This window comes from Schistocerca americana, chromosome 2 (assembly GCF_021461395.2).
Source record: "Schistocerca americana isolate TAMUIC-IGC-003095 chromosome 2, iqSchAmer2.1, whole genome shotgun sequence".
NCBI lineage: Eukaryota > Metazoa > Arthropoda > Insecta > Orthoptera > Acrididae > Schistocerca > Schistocerca americana.
The window spans coordinates 866,703,206-866,723,878 of NC_060120.1; the positions used below are offsets into that span (position 1 = coordinate 866,703,206).

Genomic DNA, 20,673 nt, shown 5'->3' on the forward strand with positions numbered 1-20,673 from the left:
TCATTACAGATAACTGTATCATCCACAAAAAGTCTGAGCTCACTACTGATATGGTCTGTAGGGTCATTAACATATAACATGAACAGCAAGGGTCCCAGCACACTTCCATGGTGCACAGCTGAAGTTATTTCTGCATCTCTTGATGATTCCCCATGCAATATAACACGCTGCTTCCTCCACTACAAAGAAATCCTCAATCTGGTCACAAATTTCACTTGACAGCCCACATGATCATACTTCCGATAATAAGCATCAGTGTGGTACTGAGTCAAATGCTTTTTGGAAAAGTGCAAAGTGAGTTTCACATGTTCAATGTTTTCAGAATCTATGCTGGTTGGCATGAAGGAGTTCAACCTGTTCAAGATACCTCATTATGTTTGAGCTCAATATATATTCTAAGATCCTGCAGCAAATGGATGTCAAGATACTGTACATTTTTTACTCTTCTTGTTCACAGGTATGGCCTGCACTTTCTTCCAACAGCTGGGTATGGTTTCATGTTTGAGAGCTCTACAGCAGATTAATGTTAAAAGAGGAAACAACTCGGACAAAAATTCAGTGTAGAAATTTGTTGGGGATTTCATTGGGCCCCAGAGCTTCGTTCAATTATAGCAATTTCAGCTGTTTCTCAACACCGCTGATACTAATATCTATATCACCCCTCTCTGCAGTGATGTACACAGTGAATTGGGTCAATAGCCCTGGATTTTAATTTGTAAAGGGACATTTGAAAATGGAGTTCAAAATTTATGCATTTGCTTTGCTTTCAATTTCCATTCTTATCTCATCCATAGGTGCCTGGACACTAAGTTTGGTGCCACTAACATCCTTTACATAGAGCCAGAATTTTTTACAGTTTTGTGACTGATGCTTCAAGGGCATTCTGCTGTGGCAGTAATTTAAGTGTTTATGCATTGCCCTCTTGACAGCCAAATGCACTTCATTCATTCACTGTCATTGGAGCCATTTCGAGTTCACAGGATGCACAACGCACTGATTTCTTTGGACTCCTTATGAACGTCTCTTGTACATGCTCCATATTCACTTCACTCACACCGGGACGTCCGCTTCTCTTTGTCAGACACAAGTAACCCACTGTAACGAATTTGTTGTGCCACTGGTAAATGGCCTTCCTTGTTGGTTGCTTCTTACTGTACTTGGTTCTAAACATCCATTGAACAGCTGTAACACATTTATTTTTGTCGAACTCCAACACACAGAAAGCTTGCTCCGCACCTTAACTTGCCATGTTTGCAACTAGTGCTGACTATCGGCAATTACCAAATTACGTTGTGGCGTTATACATGGAAAATGCTTTGTTTTACATCTATTATGCAGTAGTATATGTGTCTTTAGAAGATTCTTTACAGTGATAGTATACCAGGGAGAATCCCTCCCATAATGAACTATCCTACTACGTACAGGGTGTACATAAAGTCTGGGAACACTTTCAATTATTTATTGCATAAGAACTAAACATTGTACAGATGTCATATATATTGCACTTTGAAGAGAAACTCTGAAAGTTGTCCCCCCCCCCCCCCCCCCCCCCCCCAGCATACGATATGCAAACCATGAGTGACCCGGGGCAGACATCAATATAGTAATCGAATTCTTGCCATACCTTGTCCCAGCATGGCATAGTCATCTGTGGCCATTGCTTTCCATATTCTCTCCCGCAACTCTGCTACATCACGTGGTAGAGGCGGTACATACACCAGATCTTTAATGTGTCCCCACAGAAAAGAGTCACACAGAGTGAGATCTGGTGATTGGGGAGGCCATTTCATGAAACACCAATCCCCTTCTGTAGCACAGCCAATCCATCGATGTGGCAGCTCTATGTTCAGATACCCACGAACTTCACAATGAAAATGGGGTGGAGCCTCATCCTATTGAAAGATGAATGGAGCGTCCAATTGCATTTGAGGCATCAGCCATTGCTGCAACAAGTCCAAGCAGGGATATCCAGTGACAGTGCTCTCAGCGAAGAAGAAAGGCAGGTGCAGTTTTCGATGTGACAAGGCACAAAAAACATTTACCTTCAGTGAATCATGCTCAAGTTCAGTGCATTTGTGTGGATGCTTTGTACTCCAGATTCGACAATTATGCCTCTTCACTTTCCCATTAGTGTGAAAAGTGGCTCCGTCGCTAAAAATTACGCGATCAACAATGCCATCGCCATCCTCATTCAATTGTTGCAACTGCGAACAAAACTCAAAACGCTTATTTTTGTCGTCATCATTGAGCTTCTGCACTAGATCCAATTAGAATTGTTTCATAGGCAGCTTCTGTCGCAGGACTTTCCACACTGTCATTGGAGTCATTTCGAGCTCGCGGGATGCACGATGCACCGATTTCTTTGGACTCCTTACGAATGTCTCTCGTATGCTCTCCATTTTCACTTCACTCACACTGGTACATTTGCTTCTCTTTGCCGGGCACAAGCAACCCACCGTAACGAATTTGTTGTGCCACTGGTAAATGGCCTTCCTTGTCAGTGGCTTCTTACTATACTTGGTTCTAAACATCCGTTGAACAGCTGTAACACACTTGTTTTTGTCAAACTCCAACACACGGAAAGCTTGCTCCGCACCTGAACTCGCCAAGTTTGCAACTAGTGCTGACTATCGGCAAATTACCAAACTACGCTGTGGTGGTATACATGGAGAGGGGGGGGGGGGGGAAATCAGGGTTTCTCTTCAAAATAACATATGTATGATATCTGTACAATGTCTGGTTCTTGTGCAATAAATAATTGAAAGTTTTCCCGGATATTATGTACACCCTGTACATATCTATCACATGCATCACTTCCCATTCTCCTAAACCTGAGCCACAGTTCTTCTTCAGAGCTACATGTTGTGAGTTCCTTGTTGAAACAAAACATTCCTGCATCTTTTTCTAGTCTGCTGAACATATAAACCATTCTAATTGTTGCCCTTTGTACTTTGGCAATCACTGTTTGCTACAACTGCTGCATAGTCACTGATACCAGTTATTATTGTAACTGGTATCAGTTGTTGTTACTTCTACTTGTTGCCCTTAATACTTTGTCAGTCACTGGAGCTACAACTCATTCATAGTCACTGATACCAATTTCTAGGTGGACATTCTCAAAAATATCAAATCTATTTTGTACTAGGGGACACAATATATTTCCATCATAAATGGTTTTCTGAAGAATCTGTTCTGGGTAGTGTTCAGAGGACAGGCTCTCTTGTCATACCCATTACTTACAAAACTGTAATTTTCCCAGTTAACTGTTGATGATTTAAGTCTCGCCCAATGATGGTAGTGCTGATTGGAGAACTTATGTATCAGTTAATTTATGTTGTGTCCAACGTTTTCAGTTAGATCTGGATGTGAGTCTGATGGCCAATAGAAGGATCTGATAATAAGTTTATGCCCATCCTTGATATTGGGTCTTGACCAACAATCTTGCATGCAGTATCAATTTCTGTTGGTTGATTTGATTTTCTTGACTGCTGCAACAAATAATACATTATTTCCATTTCCATTTACCAAAAGTGCATCCTTTGATATATGCTTAAATTCTCCCCAAAAATCTCACTGCTGTCAATTTCATATTTTAGCTAGCTTTCTGTATCTAGTATTATGCGAGCTCCACCACTTGTCACATGTGCTTGCTTCGGCACTTCATTGTGAAAACTCTGGCAGTTAATCACTACAATTTTAACACTTTAACCTGTAGGGGACATTTCCTTGGATTTTATACTGACACAGCTATTGCTATCTGGACTGGTTGGAGAGTAGCCTAATATAGAAAGCCATTGTGTACATTCCACATTGTCAGATATCTGGGTACTGGTGTAGTGCACACTTGACCCCCTCAGGGGACCATTCCACATAGTTTAAGTCAAAGAAGTCACCATTTACCTCGTCAATGAAACCTTTGAAGTCTCTGGTTCAGTCCTTCCATGCAGCTCAGAAATAGGGGGCAAGGATCAGTGCTCGGCACAGCACTGCAAACTGTGAGCTTTGTCAAAACTAAGTGAGCAAGGCTGCTCTTTTCAACTTTCTCTGCCAGTCACTGGAATGTTCAAAGTATGATCTCAGAGCCAAGACAATAGGCATCATTTGTTCCAATGTGCACCACAATCTGCAGTTGGTTGCATGCTGTTACTCTAATAGCTGCTGAAATAACGTCTTCAAAATGTTGAATGAGCCCTCCAAGTATACACACTGAGTGCACCTGGAGTTCCTTCCCATCCATTGTTGCTGCTTCCCTAAGGTGTATCATACTTACCAAATATTTGAACTGTTGATGATTAATAGATCTCTAACCTTTTGTGTTTGCCTCCTCCTGATACAGAACACAGCAGGTTTCCCTACAGGCCAACAGGAGAAGTAAGTCTCACTGGTTCGACTTTGATTTCAGGGGCACGTTTAACTTATTGGTTAGTGGGGTGGGTATGACATCTCACGTCCTTCCCCACATGGACTGGGAGTGATAGATTCCATAGTTGCTGTAGAAGAGACAGGATCCACTTCAGGTATTTTTGGTACCTCTGGTGTACGGCCTTCTGGAGCTTTCCCAACATACCCATTTGCAGTAGCTTTCAAATGTTTGACAGTAGTCAGGGCAGTGTCCAGCTACTTAAGAATATCAACTACCTCATCCCATGTTCAAGAACAGCTTTCATAGTGAACCTGTGTTGTGGCTGCTGCAATGTCTAATGAAACAGTAAACAAATAACTTTAAAATAGGCCTGATCATTCACTTCCAATTTCTGGAGCCATTAAGCAAAAAGTATTACTAATTTCTTTTAAGAACTGCAGCAATTAGCATGCAAAATGATACAGGGTGTTTCAAAAATGACCGGTATATTTGAAACGGCAATAAAAACTAAACGAGCAGCGATAGAATTACACCGTTTGTTCCAATATGCTTGGGACAACAGTACATTTTCAGGCGGACAAACTTTCGAAATTACAGTAGTTACAATTTTCAACAACAGATGGCGCTGCAAGTGATGTGAAAGATATAGAAGACAACGCAGTCTGTGGGTGCGCCATTCTGTACGTCGTCTTTCTGCTGAAAGCGTGTGCTGTTCACAACGTGCACGTGTGCTGTGGACAACATGGTTTATTCCTTAGAGCAGAGGATTTTTCTGGTGTTGGAATTCCACCACCTAGAACACAGTGTTGTTGCAACAAGACGAAGTTTTCAACGGAGGTTTAATGTAACCAAAGGACCGAAAAGCGATACAATAAAGGATCTGTTTGAAAAATTTCAACGGACTGGGAACGTGATGGATGAACGTGCTGGAAAGGTAGGGCGACCGCGTACGGCAACCACAGAGCGCAACGCGCAGCTAGTGCAGCAGGTGATCCAACAGCGGCCTCGGGTTTCCGTTCACCGTGTTGCAGCTGCGGTCCAAATGACGCCAACGTCCACGTATCGTCTCATGCGCCAGAGTTTACACCTCTATCCATACAAAATTCAAACGCGGCAACCCCTCAGTGCCGCTACCATTGCTGCACGAGAGACATTCGCTAACGATATAGTGCACAGGATTGATGACGGCGATATGCATGTGGGCAGCATTTGGTTTACTGACGAAGCTTATTTTTACCTGGACGGCTTCGTCAATAAACAGAACTGGCGCATATGAGGAACCAAAAAGCCCCATGTTGCAGTCCCATCGTCCCTGCATCCTCAAAAAGTACTGGTCTGGGCCGCCATTTCTTCCAAAGGAATCATTGGCCCATTTTTCAGATCCGAAACGATTACTGCATCACGCTATCTGGACATTCTTCGTGAATTTGTGGTGGTACAAACTGCCTTAGACAACACTGCGAACACCTCGTGGTTTATGCAAGATGGTGCCCGGCCACATCGCACGGCCGACGTCTTTAATTTCCTGAATGAATATTTCGATGATCGTGTGATTGCTTTGGGCTATCCGAAACGTACAGGAGGCGGCGTGGATTGGCCTCCCTATTCGCCAGACATGAACCCCTGTGACTTCTTTCTGTGGGGACACTTGAAAGACCAGGTGTACCGCCAGAATTCAGAAACAATTGAACAGCTGAAGCAGTACATCTCATCTGCATATGAAGCCATTCCGCCAGACACGTTGTCAAAGGTTTCGGGTAATTTCATTCAGAGACTACGCCATATTATTGCTACGCATGGTGGATATGTGGAAAATATCGTACTATAGAGTTTCCCAGACCGCAGCGCCATCTGTTGTTGAAAATTGTAACTACTGTAATTTCGAAAGTTTGTCTGCCTGAAAATGTACTGTTGTCCCAAGCATATTGCAACAAACGGTGTATTTCTATTGCTGCTCGTTTAGTTTTTATTGCCGTTTCAAATATACCGGTCATTTTTGAAACACCCTGCATTTCTACTAAGACAATAGAAAAATCTGGGATAAGACTTTTTTGAGGGTTAGTTGCTAACAAACTTGAAAATAATGTTAACTGACAATAAGTGCCGACAATATAAACTACTGTTGAAAAGGAAAATTAAATGTATCACTGTATGTTAGTTATATGCAATACAGTAACTAAATCACAAATGTCAGTTTACCATAGAATATGAGTAAAGTTCAGAGACAGATTAAGCAGTTTACAATACTTTCAAACAGTGAGTCGATGTTATAAAAGCAGATGATTAATACGATCAAATTAATGTTGAAAACATTGTAAAGCAACATTGCTGCTAATATTGTTCAGTTTATTTGTTGAAGAAACAATGAAGTATGTAAAAGACAATTTCAAAATAGGAATGAAAGTATATTGGGAATAGACATAAGTGATGGAACCTGCAGAAAATATAGGCCTTCCATCTGAAAGCAAGGAAGACACAGAAGACCTACTAGATGGTATGGTCAATGCTTATATAGGATGGAATATACATTAAGGATAAATAACACTAACATGAAAGTGCTAAACGGCAATGCATACAATGACCTGCTGGATGCTATTTTGGAGAACAAAGAGAATAACAAAAGAGCCATCCTATCCATGAAACAAGATTACTAAAAAGTACAGGAGTGCGAAATGCATCAGAAGTAGATTGTTGTACTTGAAGAAAATTTTCTTCAACAAGAAAGCTCTAATGGTACCAAATATGATAATGGAGAATTCACGATAGAATATAAATAATGGGAGAAGTAAATGTAACAACTCATCATATATAGCTTCCAGACAATATCCTTCTTCAGAGATGACTGCAGAATACATACACATACAGCTGCACTGACACTGCTCTGGACAACTACATTGTATCTGCACTGAGTTGAGAGGCTGTACGAGATAGAGTGGGTGAGGAGGAAAGAGAGGCAGGGAGGCAGAGGGACGGTTGGAGGAGAAGGTGGCTGACAGCTGGTAAGGAGAGGCAGCAGGTGCATGGGACAGCAATGTGGAACCAGTGAACTCACCTTGGTGCAGGCAAGGGGTGGAGTGGGAAAAGGGGGAGGAAGAGCCAAGGAAGAGGAAGACTGTGGAGAGAAGGATGTGAATGTAGAATGAGTGATTTGGGAGGCATGGGAGAAGGATGGACATGTATCTGACATGGGTGAAAGCAGAGACTGATGCTTTACAACAAATTCTTCAATCCCACAATCTTACTGGCCCCTGACTCTTCTAGACCCTTGTCCACTTGTGCCCCTGTCCACCCCTGACTCCACACGCCCATGTCACTTACTCTTTGCAAGCTCACTAGAGCCACATTTGCAGTAACAGACTTCAATAATGACATGGGGCTATCTATCACAGCTGTCAGAGATTGATCTCTACCTGCAGCCATCACCACCAGTGGTGCTACAATCTACAAGCTGTCCCTGCAGGTGGTGCTCTGGGAAGAGACCATACTGCCCGAGCACACATTCCATCACCTGGCAATGGGACCTTGTGACTGCAAACTGGCTATAACCGTGTTGCTGCCTCATGTGCTTGCTTGATGGAACATTCTCTTTACTGGCCACTATCTGTTGACAACATTTGCTTTGATTCTAGACTACGCATGGACTTTAATATTGATCAACTATTTTCTATTTGTATAACATCGAATCTACAAGTTGCTGTATTAACTGTGTGCCTGTACTGAGTCAGTGTATTTCATCCAATATATTGTGATCATAACTGCAAACTTCAACGGTGGCGACAAGTAAGTCCAGACTTGCAGTGTACTGATATATCAGGCAACATGGACTGAGACTCTTATGAAGTGCTGGCTTCTCCAGCAACAGGTACAGTGGCATCTTGATAGGTAACTACTGGAACAACACAACAGGAAATCACAGCATTGTCTATCACGAATGAGACAACTTTGGCTGGTCCACCGCTTCCTTCATTTCTGGACTGCAGTGATGACCAGGAAAAACATAACGACGCCTGAGCCATCACTTCACTTTACCTACAAAGTAACCAATTCAGATCGAAAACTTTTTTTGTGGTCTCCGCATAGTGTGTTGGTTTTGCTCTACAAGTCATCCCCCCTAAAAACTCCTAATAGTTTGTCTTCTGCTGAATTTTGTAACCTGTTGGATCATTAAGGGTGTCAATCCTGTGTGGCATTTCCTAGATTGAAATTTTATCAGCCCTGTAAATGACCACCAGAAACTTTTAAAGACCAGGTCACTGATCTCCAGGGTCCTAATTGTCATTGTGCTCTTGTGTGCACTGAAGAATCATGACGACAATCGTATGCCAACACCTTGCTTCTCTGAAATTTACCTAACGAGGGGGTAAGCTCAAAGGCTTTATAACAACTGGATCCTGCCTTAGGCAAAGTACTTGCAATTGCTCAGGCTTTCAAATCCACACAGGAAACTGAAAGCCAGTGGGAGGTTCAGTTTGCAGTGTTTCCCTTCACCACTGGTGCAATGCTAAACATTTCCCAGGCACATAACAGGAAATCACACAACTGATTTGGTCACTGCAATAAACATATAATGCCACACCGCTGCCCTTGTCTTGAGCATGACAGCCTAGAGGCACACGAATATGGCAGACACACTTCAAGTGTGTCTGAACGATCTCTCTCTCACAGCTCATTTTCAAAATCTTTTCTGGAGTTGAAACTCAGTGTTTCCACTGATACCCCTGCTTCCTCTGCCTGCGTCAGTCAGCTACTTGTTTTGTGTGTGGCGTTAGAGGCCACATTAATGGAGTGTGTCAGTCGTCCAGCAACTGGCAACAAAAGTATGGTGCGAAGTCACTGCTCCCCATCAAGCAGTGCACTCTACTTAAAAATGGCTCAGCCTGCTACTGTTATTAATGCTGCAACTGAATTGTTTGGAAGTCCCTTTTTAGGTAGATACTGGCACACTCTCTCGTCTTGTGGAACTGCACTGCCTACATTGTGTTAGATTCACCTCTATTAGAACAGTTTCGTCGGAGAGTAATGGCATTTAGTGGCAATGACACACAGGTGAAAGGTGTTTTTGCTACTCCTATAAAAATGTTTCACGGGAACTTTCATTTTTGGTTGCTACTTCTGATAATACAGAAAATATAACTGGATTAGAAGTTTTCACACAGTTGGGGTTTCCATTTTGGAGAATGTGTGTTTGGTCTTCACAGTGATTCCACTTCGCAGCATTGGAGACTTAACTGCCTCATATTCAGATCTGATTACCCTGGCTTAGGATGGGCAGTAAAAATTTCTTTAAAACCAGAGTCTGTCCCTCACTTCTCACGGGCATGTCCTATCCTACTTGTCTTGAGTGAATTGGACAGATTGGAAGCCTTTGAAGTGATTACCCTCGTCTCACTGAGCGAATAGACTTCGTCCCTAACAATGGAGAGAAAACTGAACCGGATGGCTCTCTCTGATTATGTGGCAATTTTAAGGCCATTAACGTCCAGGTCATTGTCGATACTTTTCCAATTCCCCATCCAGAAGACCTGTATTCCAAGTTACAAAACTGTGTCTGTTATACTAAGGTTGATTTCTCGCAGACAGACATACAGTTTCTACTACACCTGGACTCTTAGGACATGTTGATGCTCAACACACCTTTTGGTCTCTACAGGTATAACAGACTCCCCTTTGAAATTTCCAGCACCTCAGCAGTCTTCCAGCATTACTCAGAGCAGCAGATACAAGACACACCTTTTTGCTGCAATTATTTAGATGATATCATAGTGACAGGGCACCAACTGATGAACATCTTCAGAGCTCGCAGTCTTTGTTTTCTCGAGTAACTGAGGCTAGGCTCAAATGTAACCCCCAAAATGTAAATTTTTCCACCAGTCCATTGAGTAGCTTGGCTTAGTAGTCAGCATCCATCCTTCTAAGCAGCAAATCCAAGCTACAGTGAAGATGTCCTGGGTGCAGAATCTTCAGGAACTGCAATCCTTTATGTGAAAAACTAGCAATTACACCTATTTCATTTCCCATATAACAAAATTGTCTTCTCTGCTCAACACATTGCAGGTACAAGGGATTCCATTCTGGTGGTCTCCAGAGTGTAATGCAGCTTTTTCCGCACTTAAACGAGCCATCCAATCGGCACCTGTGTCATCCTGTTTTCACTGGAGAAGCCTCCTCTTCTTGTCACACAAGGCCTCACAGCATGGAATCAGTCTGATGCGGCCTCACAAGGAGGCAGATGGCTCTGAACATTCAACTGTGTTCATGAAACTTCCTGGCAGATCAAAACTGTGTGCCGGACCAAGACTCGAACTCGGGACCTTTGCCTCTCGGGAGCAAGTGCTCTACAAAGGCTAAGCCGTGTCTCCACAATATCCTTTCTTTCAGGAGTGCCAGTTCTGCAAGGTTCGCAGGAGAGCTTCTGTTAAGTTTGGAAGGTAGGAGATGAGGGTACTGGCAGAAGTAAAGCTGTGAGGACGGGTGAGTCATGCTTGGGTAGCTTAGTTGGTAGAGCACTTGCCCGCAAGGCAAGGGTCCTGAGTTCGAGTCTCAGTACGGCACACGGTTTTGATCTGCCAGGAAGTTTCATACCAGCACACACTCCGCTGCAGAGTGAAAATTCTCATTCTGAGAACTGTGTTCATGTTCGAGACTCTCAGTGCTGCATAGTGGGACTACTCCCAGACTGAAATAGAGGCTTCGGCCATCACATCTATGTGTACGGCATCAGATTCAAGCTGCTGACCGATCACAAGCCATTATTCGTGTTGTCTGGACCATGTTCTAGCCACCAGGACAGGACAGCACAAAGGCTGCATTTTTCTTACTGGCTATACCTATGATATCCTCTCTAAGCTGAACAGATGTCATGCAATGTCAATGCTTTGTTCCAACTTCCAGCGGGTCCTGATCCTTAACTTGACACCAACGAGGTCATTATACAGCTGGATTCTGATTCTGCACCAGCCCTGCACGATTTTCTCCTTGATGATACAATGGCTGCAGCCCAGACAAGATTGGACCTTACTCTCTATACAGTTACTAAGTGGGTTATGAGGAGGTGGTCACACATATCTCGGTGAAGGACCATGACTACTCTAAACATTATTTGCCTTAAGGAACTGGCTCTCCCACTGCACTTCATTTCTCCTGGTGCAAATACAACAAAAAAGGTCTCAGGTCATTATCCCCCTGGCTCTGCACCCCATGTTTCTTGTGCTCCTAGATGCAGGTCACTGGGGGTATCTTACATGAAACAGCTGGCATGCCACCATGAATACTGGCCAGCTGTCGACAAGGACATCAAAACCATGGTCCAGTCTTGCATCTCATGTACGTAACAGTATTATGCACCCCTGCCCATGTCAGTCTCTTGGTAGTGCCCCCACACAGACTTTGATAGTCCTTTTGTGCGTCAGGTGTGGTTTGTTGAGGTAGACCCATACTCCAAATTTCTATTTACACACCCCATGATCTTCATGACAATGCTGAACGTGATCAGGACCCTTGCAAAATCTTGACATTGAGGGCCTTCTACAGACAATCCTCTTTGACAATGGCCCCCGGTTCCCCTCTGCCCAGTTTTTTAATTTCTCTCAAGCATTTTATCCCCAACCCAACTGTGAGGTGGAATGGATGGTACAAACTTACAAAGAGAATATGGGGGGGCCTGACAAAATCCACCCTGTCAGTTGATGCCCTCACGTTGTTCTTGGCCACCTTGGGGCCACCCTAATTGTGGGGAAGATCCCAGCCGAATTTCTCCATGGTTGGCAGTCTCACAACCCCCCTCTCTCTGCTCTCACCAGCAGCCCTTCTCTGTCTCTGTCTCCAGTCCATCCTCAATACCAGACCAGCACCCTGACATGAGCTGGATCATTTGAACACCATCCAACATGGTTGCTGACCAACATCTGGGGTTCACAAGGTTGCCCGCAGTATGAGGTTCCTGCCAAAGGTCACCACTGCAGATGCCACCAGAACCTGCCATGCCCTTCTGTGCTGTGCAACATATGTCCCTGGCCTTGTCCGCCACAAACAACTCCTCTCCTCCACCACCAACACTGGGCCCTTGGTGACATGCTGGTCATGAACTGGGCTCCAGTACCCCAGACTTCCTCTGTTCCACCACCAGAAGCCACAGTCTTGGTGTGGACTTGGCAGTGCCTGCCCCCATCCCACCAGAAGTCATCATAGTGGAGATTTGTCCTAAATAATATATCTCTTTTTCCAACAAACAGCTCAGTTCATACATACAATACCAGGAACAAAAATGATCTGCACAAGGACTTAAAGGCACTTACTTTAGTTCAAAAAGGGGTCCACTACCCAGAAACACTCATCTTCAATAATTTGCCAGCAAACATAAAAAATTTAGTTACAAATAAAGATCAGTTTAAAAGGAGCCTGAAAGACTTACTAGTGGTCAACTCCTTCTACTCCATTGACAAATTTTTTAATAGAAACAAATGATGTATTGTATATATTCATACTATTAGTATTGTTATTTCAGCTTTAAAAAAAAAGGTGACATGTTCCACATCCACGAGGATCTCCTCAACACGGATCTATGGAACGAGAAACTAGTCTAATCTAATCTAATCTAATCTAATCTAGATGCAAGACCTTCTGAAGTCATCTCCATCAGTGGCATCCCCAGATTCAGTTCTAGCAGTAGCGCGCCAATAGCTGAGTTGGAGCCAGCACAAATCGCGCCGATTGCATCGCTATGTGCTGTCTTTAGGTGGGGGGAATGTAGGGACAGACTCTGACAGTGACATGGAGCTATCACAGCTACCAGAGATTGATCCCTACTTGCAGCCCTCATCACAGGTTGCGCCGCAATCTACAAGCTGTCTCTGCAAGTTGCACTTTAGGAAGAAACCATGCCCTCAAAGCACACGTCACCTGATGGGACCCTGGACCAACAACTGGCTGTAACCATGCACCTGCAGCACAGTGCGTGCATTCTCTTGTGTGGTCGCTTCATGGGACTTTCTCTGCACTGGCACAATTTGTTGATGACATTTGCTTTGATTCTAGATTACAAATGGACTTGTATATTGGCTAGCTCTCCCCTACCTGTGAAATGCTGAACATGGTGCTACTAGAAAATAATGTTAAAAATTAATTGAGCTGATAAACAAGAGATTAAATAAATGCTGGAAAGAACAGGATAAATCTACGGAAAAACTTCAAAAAAAGAAGGAATATGTTACCACAGTATCTGGTACAGATCCATGAATACTTACCTTGGTAGAAAGAAGAGTGATAAAGGGAATGTTTAGTAAGTTTACGAATTAGGTAAACGACGAAATTTCTCAAAGGAATTTTAAGAGGAGGGGGGGGGGGGGAGAGAAAAGAAAACAAATAAGAAGTTTTAATATGAAAGGGAAAACAGCCTAAAAAGGTTGACAATTTTTAGAACATATATTTTTTTTTTCTTAAGCAGGACCTTCACTAACATAATATTCACATGATCACCTTACATTCAAGATGAGATTACACAGCTCTTTGAGATGAAGCCTAGGGCTAGAGGAACAGTCAAATCTTATGAGTATGTGTTTCTTTTTCCAGGAGAATACCCAAGTAGTTCACCATTAGAGAGTGAATGTATGACAAGGTGGGTGCTGGAGCAATGAAGCAACACGAAGCGTATCAATGGCCTATCAGCCCATAGTCAATCTACTTCAATTCTATGAACTTCGAGGTGTGTGTTCAATATTCAGGAATGTTTTTCATGTTAGTGTGTGATGATGGTTTTTTGTTACTGCAGTCTTCATTATTGGTACATAAAAGAAAAACAACAAATGTCAGTCCAAACAAGTGAGGACAATGATGTTCTGTGTATACCAATTATTTGAGAGTGTCAGAGGCACTACTTATGGCATGATTCAATGCACATTGCTTTCAGGAAAAGTAACAGTTGGAGCATTTGATAAGGGACATAGAGAGCAAACTGATGCCACACTGAAGTATTATCTGTCTCTTCTCGCACAAAATGCATCACTCACTTTTGTTGTTGTAGGCACATCACATTAACAGCTTTATCACTGCAAATGAGTGCTTCATCTGTACGATTTACAGTCATCTTCATATTTTGCTTACTGAAGAACATAACTGAAGTAAAATAATTTCAAAACTAGTCAAAGATACATTAACTGTACCAAATGACTTCCAGGGAGAAAAAGATTTACGTACCTTGATTTGGATCATAGCTACTGTCCTTACTAATATTCACTGCATCTGACAATGAGCTTCCTAAGAAAATATGACAAACAATTAAAAGTGCTAGATTAAAACAAATTTATTAATGAGCTATAAAATTATCTATACTAATATGTAAAGAGTGAAAACTGGTTTCCCAAAAATCTCGAAAAGTTTTTTGACTGATTTCTTCTATATTTTACATGATATTCTAAACATTCAGATGGACATGGGAGGGGTGAGAGTGTGTGTGTGTGTGTGTGTGTGTGTGTGTGTGTGTGTGTGTGTGTGTGTGTGTGCGCGCGTTTGCATGAAAGACTCAAGAGAAAGCATTAGGGAAATAATCTCGGAAAGCTCTTGACTGATATACTTCAAATTTTTTATACAATACTCTAATAAAAATTTGGATGGGAATAGGCTATATATTTCTTAATATACACTGCAGTGCCCAAGAAACTGGTACATCTGCCTAATATTGTGTAGGGCCCTCACGAGTACGCAGAAGTGCCGCAACACGACATGGGATGGACTCAACTAATGTTTGAAGTAGTGTTGGAGGGAATTGACACCACGAATCTTGCAGGGTTTGTCCATAAATTCATAAGAGTATGAGGGGATGGAGACTCTTCTGAACAGCATGCTGCAAGGCATCCCAGATATGCTCAATAATGTTCATGTCTGGGGAGTTTGGTGGCTAATGGAAGTGTTTAAACTGAGAATAGTGTTCTTGGAGCTACTCTGTAGAAAATCTGGATGTCTGGGGTGTCACACTGTCCTGCTGGAATTGCTCAAGTCCATTGGAATGCCGAATGGACATGAATAGATGCAGATGATCAGATGGGATGCTTTCTGAGTCGTATCTAGAGGTATCAGGGGTCCCATATCACTCAAGCTGCACACACCCCACACCATTATAGAGCCTCCAACAGCTTGAACAGTCCCCCGCTGACATGCAGGGTCCATGGGCTTATGAGGTTATCAACATACCCACACGTGTCCAGCCGCTTGATACAATTTGAAACAAGACTCGTCCGACCAGGCAACATGTTTGCAGTCATCAAAAGTACACAAGTGTACCTTCAGCTCTGAAAGCCCATATCAATAGATGTTTCATTGAATGGTTTGCATGCTGACACCTGCTGATGGCCCAACATTGAAATATGCAGCAAGTTGTAAAAGGGTTGCACTTCTGTCATTCTGAACGATTCTTTTCAGTCATCATTGGTTCCGTTCTTGCAGGATCTTTTTCTAACCGCAGAGATGTTGGAGATTCGATATTTTATCAGATTCATGACATTCATGGTGTACTCCTGGAATGGTTGTACAGCAGAATCCCTTCTTCATCACTACCTCGGAGATGCCGTGTCCCATCGCTCGTGCACTGACTATAACACAACGTTCAGACTCACTTAAGTCTTGATAACCTGCCACTGCAGCAACAGTAACTGATCTAACAACTGTGCCAGACACTTGTTGTCTTATATAGATGCTGTCAACCGCAGCACCATATTCTACCTGTTTACGTATCTCTGTATTTAATACGCATGCCTATACCAGTTTCTTTGGGCTTCAGTGTATTAAATAATATAACTATAGAGGGGTTTGACAAAAATATGGAAACACTTCGAGAAATACATGCTTGAACATAAATGCAGATGCCAGCCAAGTCTGCAGGTTGTATTGTTGTATGAGACTATGCAAGACACCTGTGCAGTTTTCTGAATATGTTGCAAGAGGCAGTTGTGGTCGTAACAGTGTTCTGTGTAGTTGTGAGTGCATTAAGTTGGTGTTAAGTGAATTCGAATGAGGGCTGATTGTTGATGTTCGTATGGTGGATGCTTTTGTAACCAAGGTAGCCAAAGTGTTCGGTGTTTCAAAATGCAGCATATCAAAGATTTATATCGCATACAGGGAGAGTGGAACAACATCATTCACTGAGTAACAACATGGACAAAAGTGTGTGTTGAGTCACTGTGACAGATAGTCACTGAAGAGGATTGTGACAAAAAATAAGAAAGACAGCTGCAAAAGTCACTGCAGAACTGAATGTTGCACTTGTGAAGCCTGTTATCACCAAATCAACAAGAAGGGAGTTCCATATGCTGGGAATTGCAAATGCCCATAACAGAAAAAAGTAATGGCAAAGCCATAAACCCTGGACTTTGAAGGAATCAAAGAGAGTCATATGGCTGGATGAGTCTTGTTTCACAGTTCTTCAACTTCTGGCAGGTTTACATGCCTAGAGTGAAACATGGAGGGATTCGGTGATGATCGGGCAGCCATATCACAGTATGGCATGGGGACCAAAGTTGCTCTGCAAGGTTGCATTACTGGCAAAGATTGTGACCACTCTGATCAGGCCCAGCTCATGGTGCAATGTTTGTTCCCCAATGGTGATGCTGTGTTCCAAGATGACAGCGGCCTGTTCAGACAGATCGCATTGTTCAGGACTGGTTTTGAGGGCATTTGGATGAACTATCACATCTCCACTGGCCAACACCATTACATCACACTATTAGCAAGCCTTTGTGGTCTACTTTTAAGAGAAGAGTGCATGATTGCTATCCATCTCCATCATTGTTACCTAAACTTCCACTATTCTGCAGGAAGAATTGTATAAGATTCCCTCCAAAGCAATACAGGCCCTGTATTTATCCATTCTGAGATGACTGGAAGCTGTCTTGAATGCCAATGTTTTTCCCATGCTATATTAGGATGGTAGTGTGTTGTGTTTTTGGTGTTCCCATATTTTTGTCCATTGCCTGTATATTCATAATATACAAAAGGTAAATGATATTAGCAAAAATCTCGTAAATTCATGACCAATTTGACTTCAGATTTCTACATGATACTCTAATAAACACTGGGATGGGAATACTGATTTATTTTTTAATATATGTAACAGATAAGGGGAACACACTTAGCAAAAATCTCAATATATTCTTGACCGATGCACTTCAAATTTTTATGTGATCCTGTAGTACACAGTTGGATGCATATAGGCTATATATTTTCTTAAACAACAATGTACAGGTTTCCTGTTAAAACTACGAGAAATAAAATGCAGTGCTGTGCTGTATGTCACTGTGAAAAAGTGTGGTTTAGTTTTATGTCCTGCAATAGGTTTTAACTATGAAAGCAGCACATTTAAAGAATAAAACAAATTGTTTCTCTGTATATATAATTTTTTTTAATGTATACATAACAATGTGCTGTTTTGTTTTCTTCCTCAAGGAGAGTTTTAACAGAAAACTTACATATTAGGAAAGCTGTTTTTTATGGCTTATTGGCTTATGATTAGAATATTGCTATGTAATCTGAATAGTCTGAAACTTTCTACTGGCATCCATTCACAAATTAAAATTATGTGAAATAATGTCACTAAAGCTATTATCTTCATAGATCCAGCAGCTGGGGAGATCTCTCAGGATGTCTCTCACACCCTGCATACCAAGGATCCCAACCTATTTACTCATTCATTTCAAGCAAGTTCAATTCCCAATCAAGGTTTTGTTTGCAATAACAATAAACATGGCTCAATCTCAGTGAGAGGGGGAAGAGGTGATGGACAGAGAGTAGGAGGGGGAGAAATTGACATAGAGATGTGGAAGGAGGAAATGGAGAGACTGACGAGATGGACAGGGGGGAGGGGGGGGGGGGGGGAGGAGATTAGGATGTATATGTAAATTCCCATACATATTTAGCAACTGTGAAGCATTTATGGGTTCACTAATTATATATAAAATAATTAGGGATAAGACTGGTACAAATTATGTTCCAACAGTACACTTCACTGAAAATAATCTGCACTACTATCGAATTGCTATAAAACATTGAGATTAGCATTACTGTTGCTATGTTGCCACAAAGTATCTGCATAGGGTTATTGGTTGATGACAATGGAGATCACTTAATATGAAAAACATATGAAGTCGGTTTGTAGACCATGGTCCCATACAGACAGTATGAAAAACATTGAAAATAAACATTTTTTTGGGGACAAATAATTTTATTGATTCTCAAAAAATTCATCTTTTAAATTATAACAATATTATGAGAAGGAAAGTTGCTACTCACAATATAGTGGAGCTGCAGAGTTGCAGACAGGCACAACAAAAAGACTCCCACAATTAAAGCTTTCAGCCACTGACCTTCGTCAACAATAGACACACGTGCACGCAGACATGCACACGCACACACACAGACTGCAGCCTCAGGCAACTGAAACCACACTGCCAGTATGGTTTCGGTTGCCTGAGACTGCAGTCGTGTGTGTGTGTGTGTGTGTGTGTGTGTGTGTGTGTGTGTGTGTGTGTGTGTGTGTGTGTGTGTGTGTGTATTGTTGACAAAGGCCAATGGCCAAAAACTTTAATTGCGAGAGTCTTTTTGTTGTGCCGCCTGCGACTCAGCATCTCCGCTATGTGGTGAGTAGCTACTTTCCATTTCATAACACACATCAAAAAAAGTTTTGCATCACCCCAGTTCACAGAACTCCTGATATTGACATTGACTGTGGATATTGTATCACAGACACAGTCCCTTTGACTGTTCAGAGATGTCACTAAACCCACACAAAGATATAAACAACCATGCATGAGCAGCAACTATTAAGTCGGAGGGGGTCCAACAGCCAATCAGTTCCAGTCGTTCCACCAGGAAGGAGGTACACAGATCTTGTTGTCTGTAGCTCAACCATGCCTAGATGGTCAATACCGCGGTTCGATCATGTCAGCATTGTTACTTTTTGCCAGGAAGGGCTCTCAATAAGGGAAGTGTCCAGGCGTCTCGGAGTGAAACAAAGTGATGTTGTTCGGACATGGAGGAGATACAGAGAGACAGGAACTGTTGATGACATGCCTTGCTCAGGCCGCTCAAGGGCTACTACTGCAATGGATGACTGCTACCTACGGATTATGGCTCTGAGGAACCCTGGCAGCAACACCATCATGTCGAACAATGCTTTTCATGCAGACACAGCACGTAGTGTTACGACTCAAACTGTGCGCAATAGGCTGCATGATGCACAACTTCACTCCCAATGTCCATGGTGAGGTCCATCTTTGCAACCACGGCACCATGCAGCTCGTTACAGGTGGGCCCAACAACATGTTGAATGGACTGCTCAGGATTGGCATCACATTCTCTTCACCGACGAATGTTGCATACGCCTCCAACATGACAAACATCGGAGATGTGTTTGGAGGCAAACCAGTCAGGATGAATGCCTTTACACACTGTTTAGCGAGTGCAGCAATGTGGAGGGTCCCTGCTGTTTCGGGGGTGGCATTATGTGGGGCCGACGTACACCGCTGGTGTTCATGGATGGTGCCGTAACAGCTGTACAATACGTGAATGCCATCCTCCGACTAATAGTGCAACCATATCGGCAGCATATTGGCGAGGCATTTGTCTTCATGGATGACAATTCACACCCCCATTGTGCTCATCTTGTGAATGACTTCCTTCAGAATAATGACATCGCTCGACTAGAGTTACCAGCATGTTCTCCAGACATGAACCCTATCGAACATGCCTGGGACAGATTGAAAAAGGCTGTTTATGGATGACGTGACCCACCAACTACTCTGAGGAATCTATGCCGAATCACCATTGATGAGTGGGACAATCTGGACCAACAGTGCCTTGATGAACTTGGGGATCGTATGCCATGGCGAATATAGGCATACATCGGTGAAAGAGGACGTGCTACTGGGTGTTAGAGGTACCAGTGTGTACAGCAATCTGGACCACCACCTCTGAAGGTCTCGCTGTATGGTGGTACAACATGCAATGTGTGGTTTTCATGAGCAATAAAAAGGGTGGAAATGATGTTTATTTTGATCTCTATTCCAATTTTCTGTACAGGTTCTGGAACTCTCGGAACTGAGGTGATGCAAAACTTTATTTGATGTGTGTATTTTTACATTCCATCCTGGATTTTCCATTATTTGATTCATTTTTACTATTAAACACTTCTGCAGGAATTCCAACCAACGCTAGAAACATTTTCTCCACTCTGAAGTTGGTACCTAAAAACATGACTCTAGAAGGCTTCTTGAGGTGTTGAAAACCACTGCACCCACATAAGTGAATAAAAATAAGTTGTTAGTTGA

General features: G+C 42.5%; 1 protein-coding gene across 2 annotated transcripts in view; it reads right to left on the reverse strand.

The window, feature by feature from the left end:
- Positions 1 to 20,673, reverse strand: part of LOC124595715 (protein tramtrack, beta isoform-like) — a 182,087-nt gene that overhangs the window by 11,402 nt on the left and 150,012 nt on the right. The window contains exon 6 of one of the 2 annotated variants that reach the window (XM_047134581.1): positions 14,555 to 14,614. The exons of the other annotated variant lie outside the window; for it this stretch is intronic. Coding sequence (XP_046990537.1) covers positions 14,555 to 14,614 — 60 coding nt within the window. The remainder of the gene's footprint in view (positions 1 to 14,554; positions 14,615 to 20,673) is intronic. 2 annotated transcript variants of the gene reach the window in all.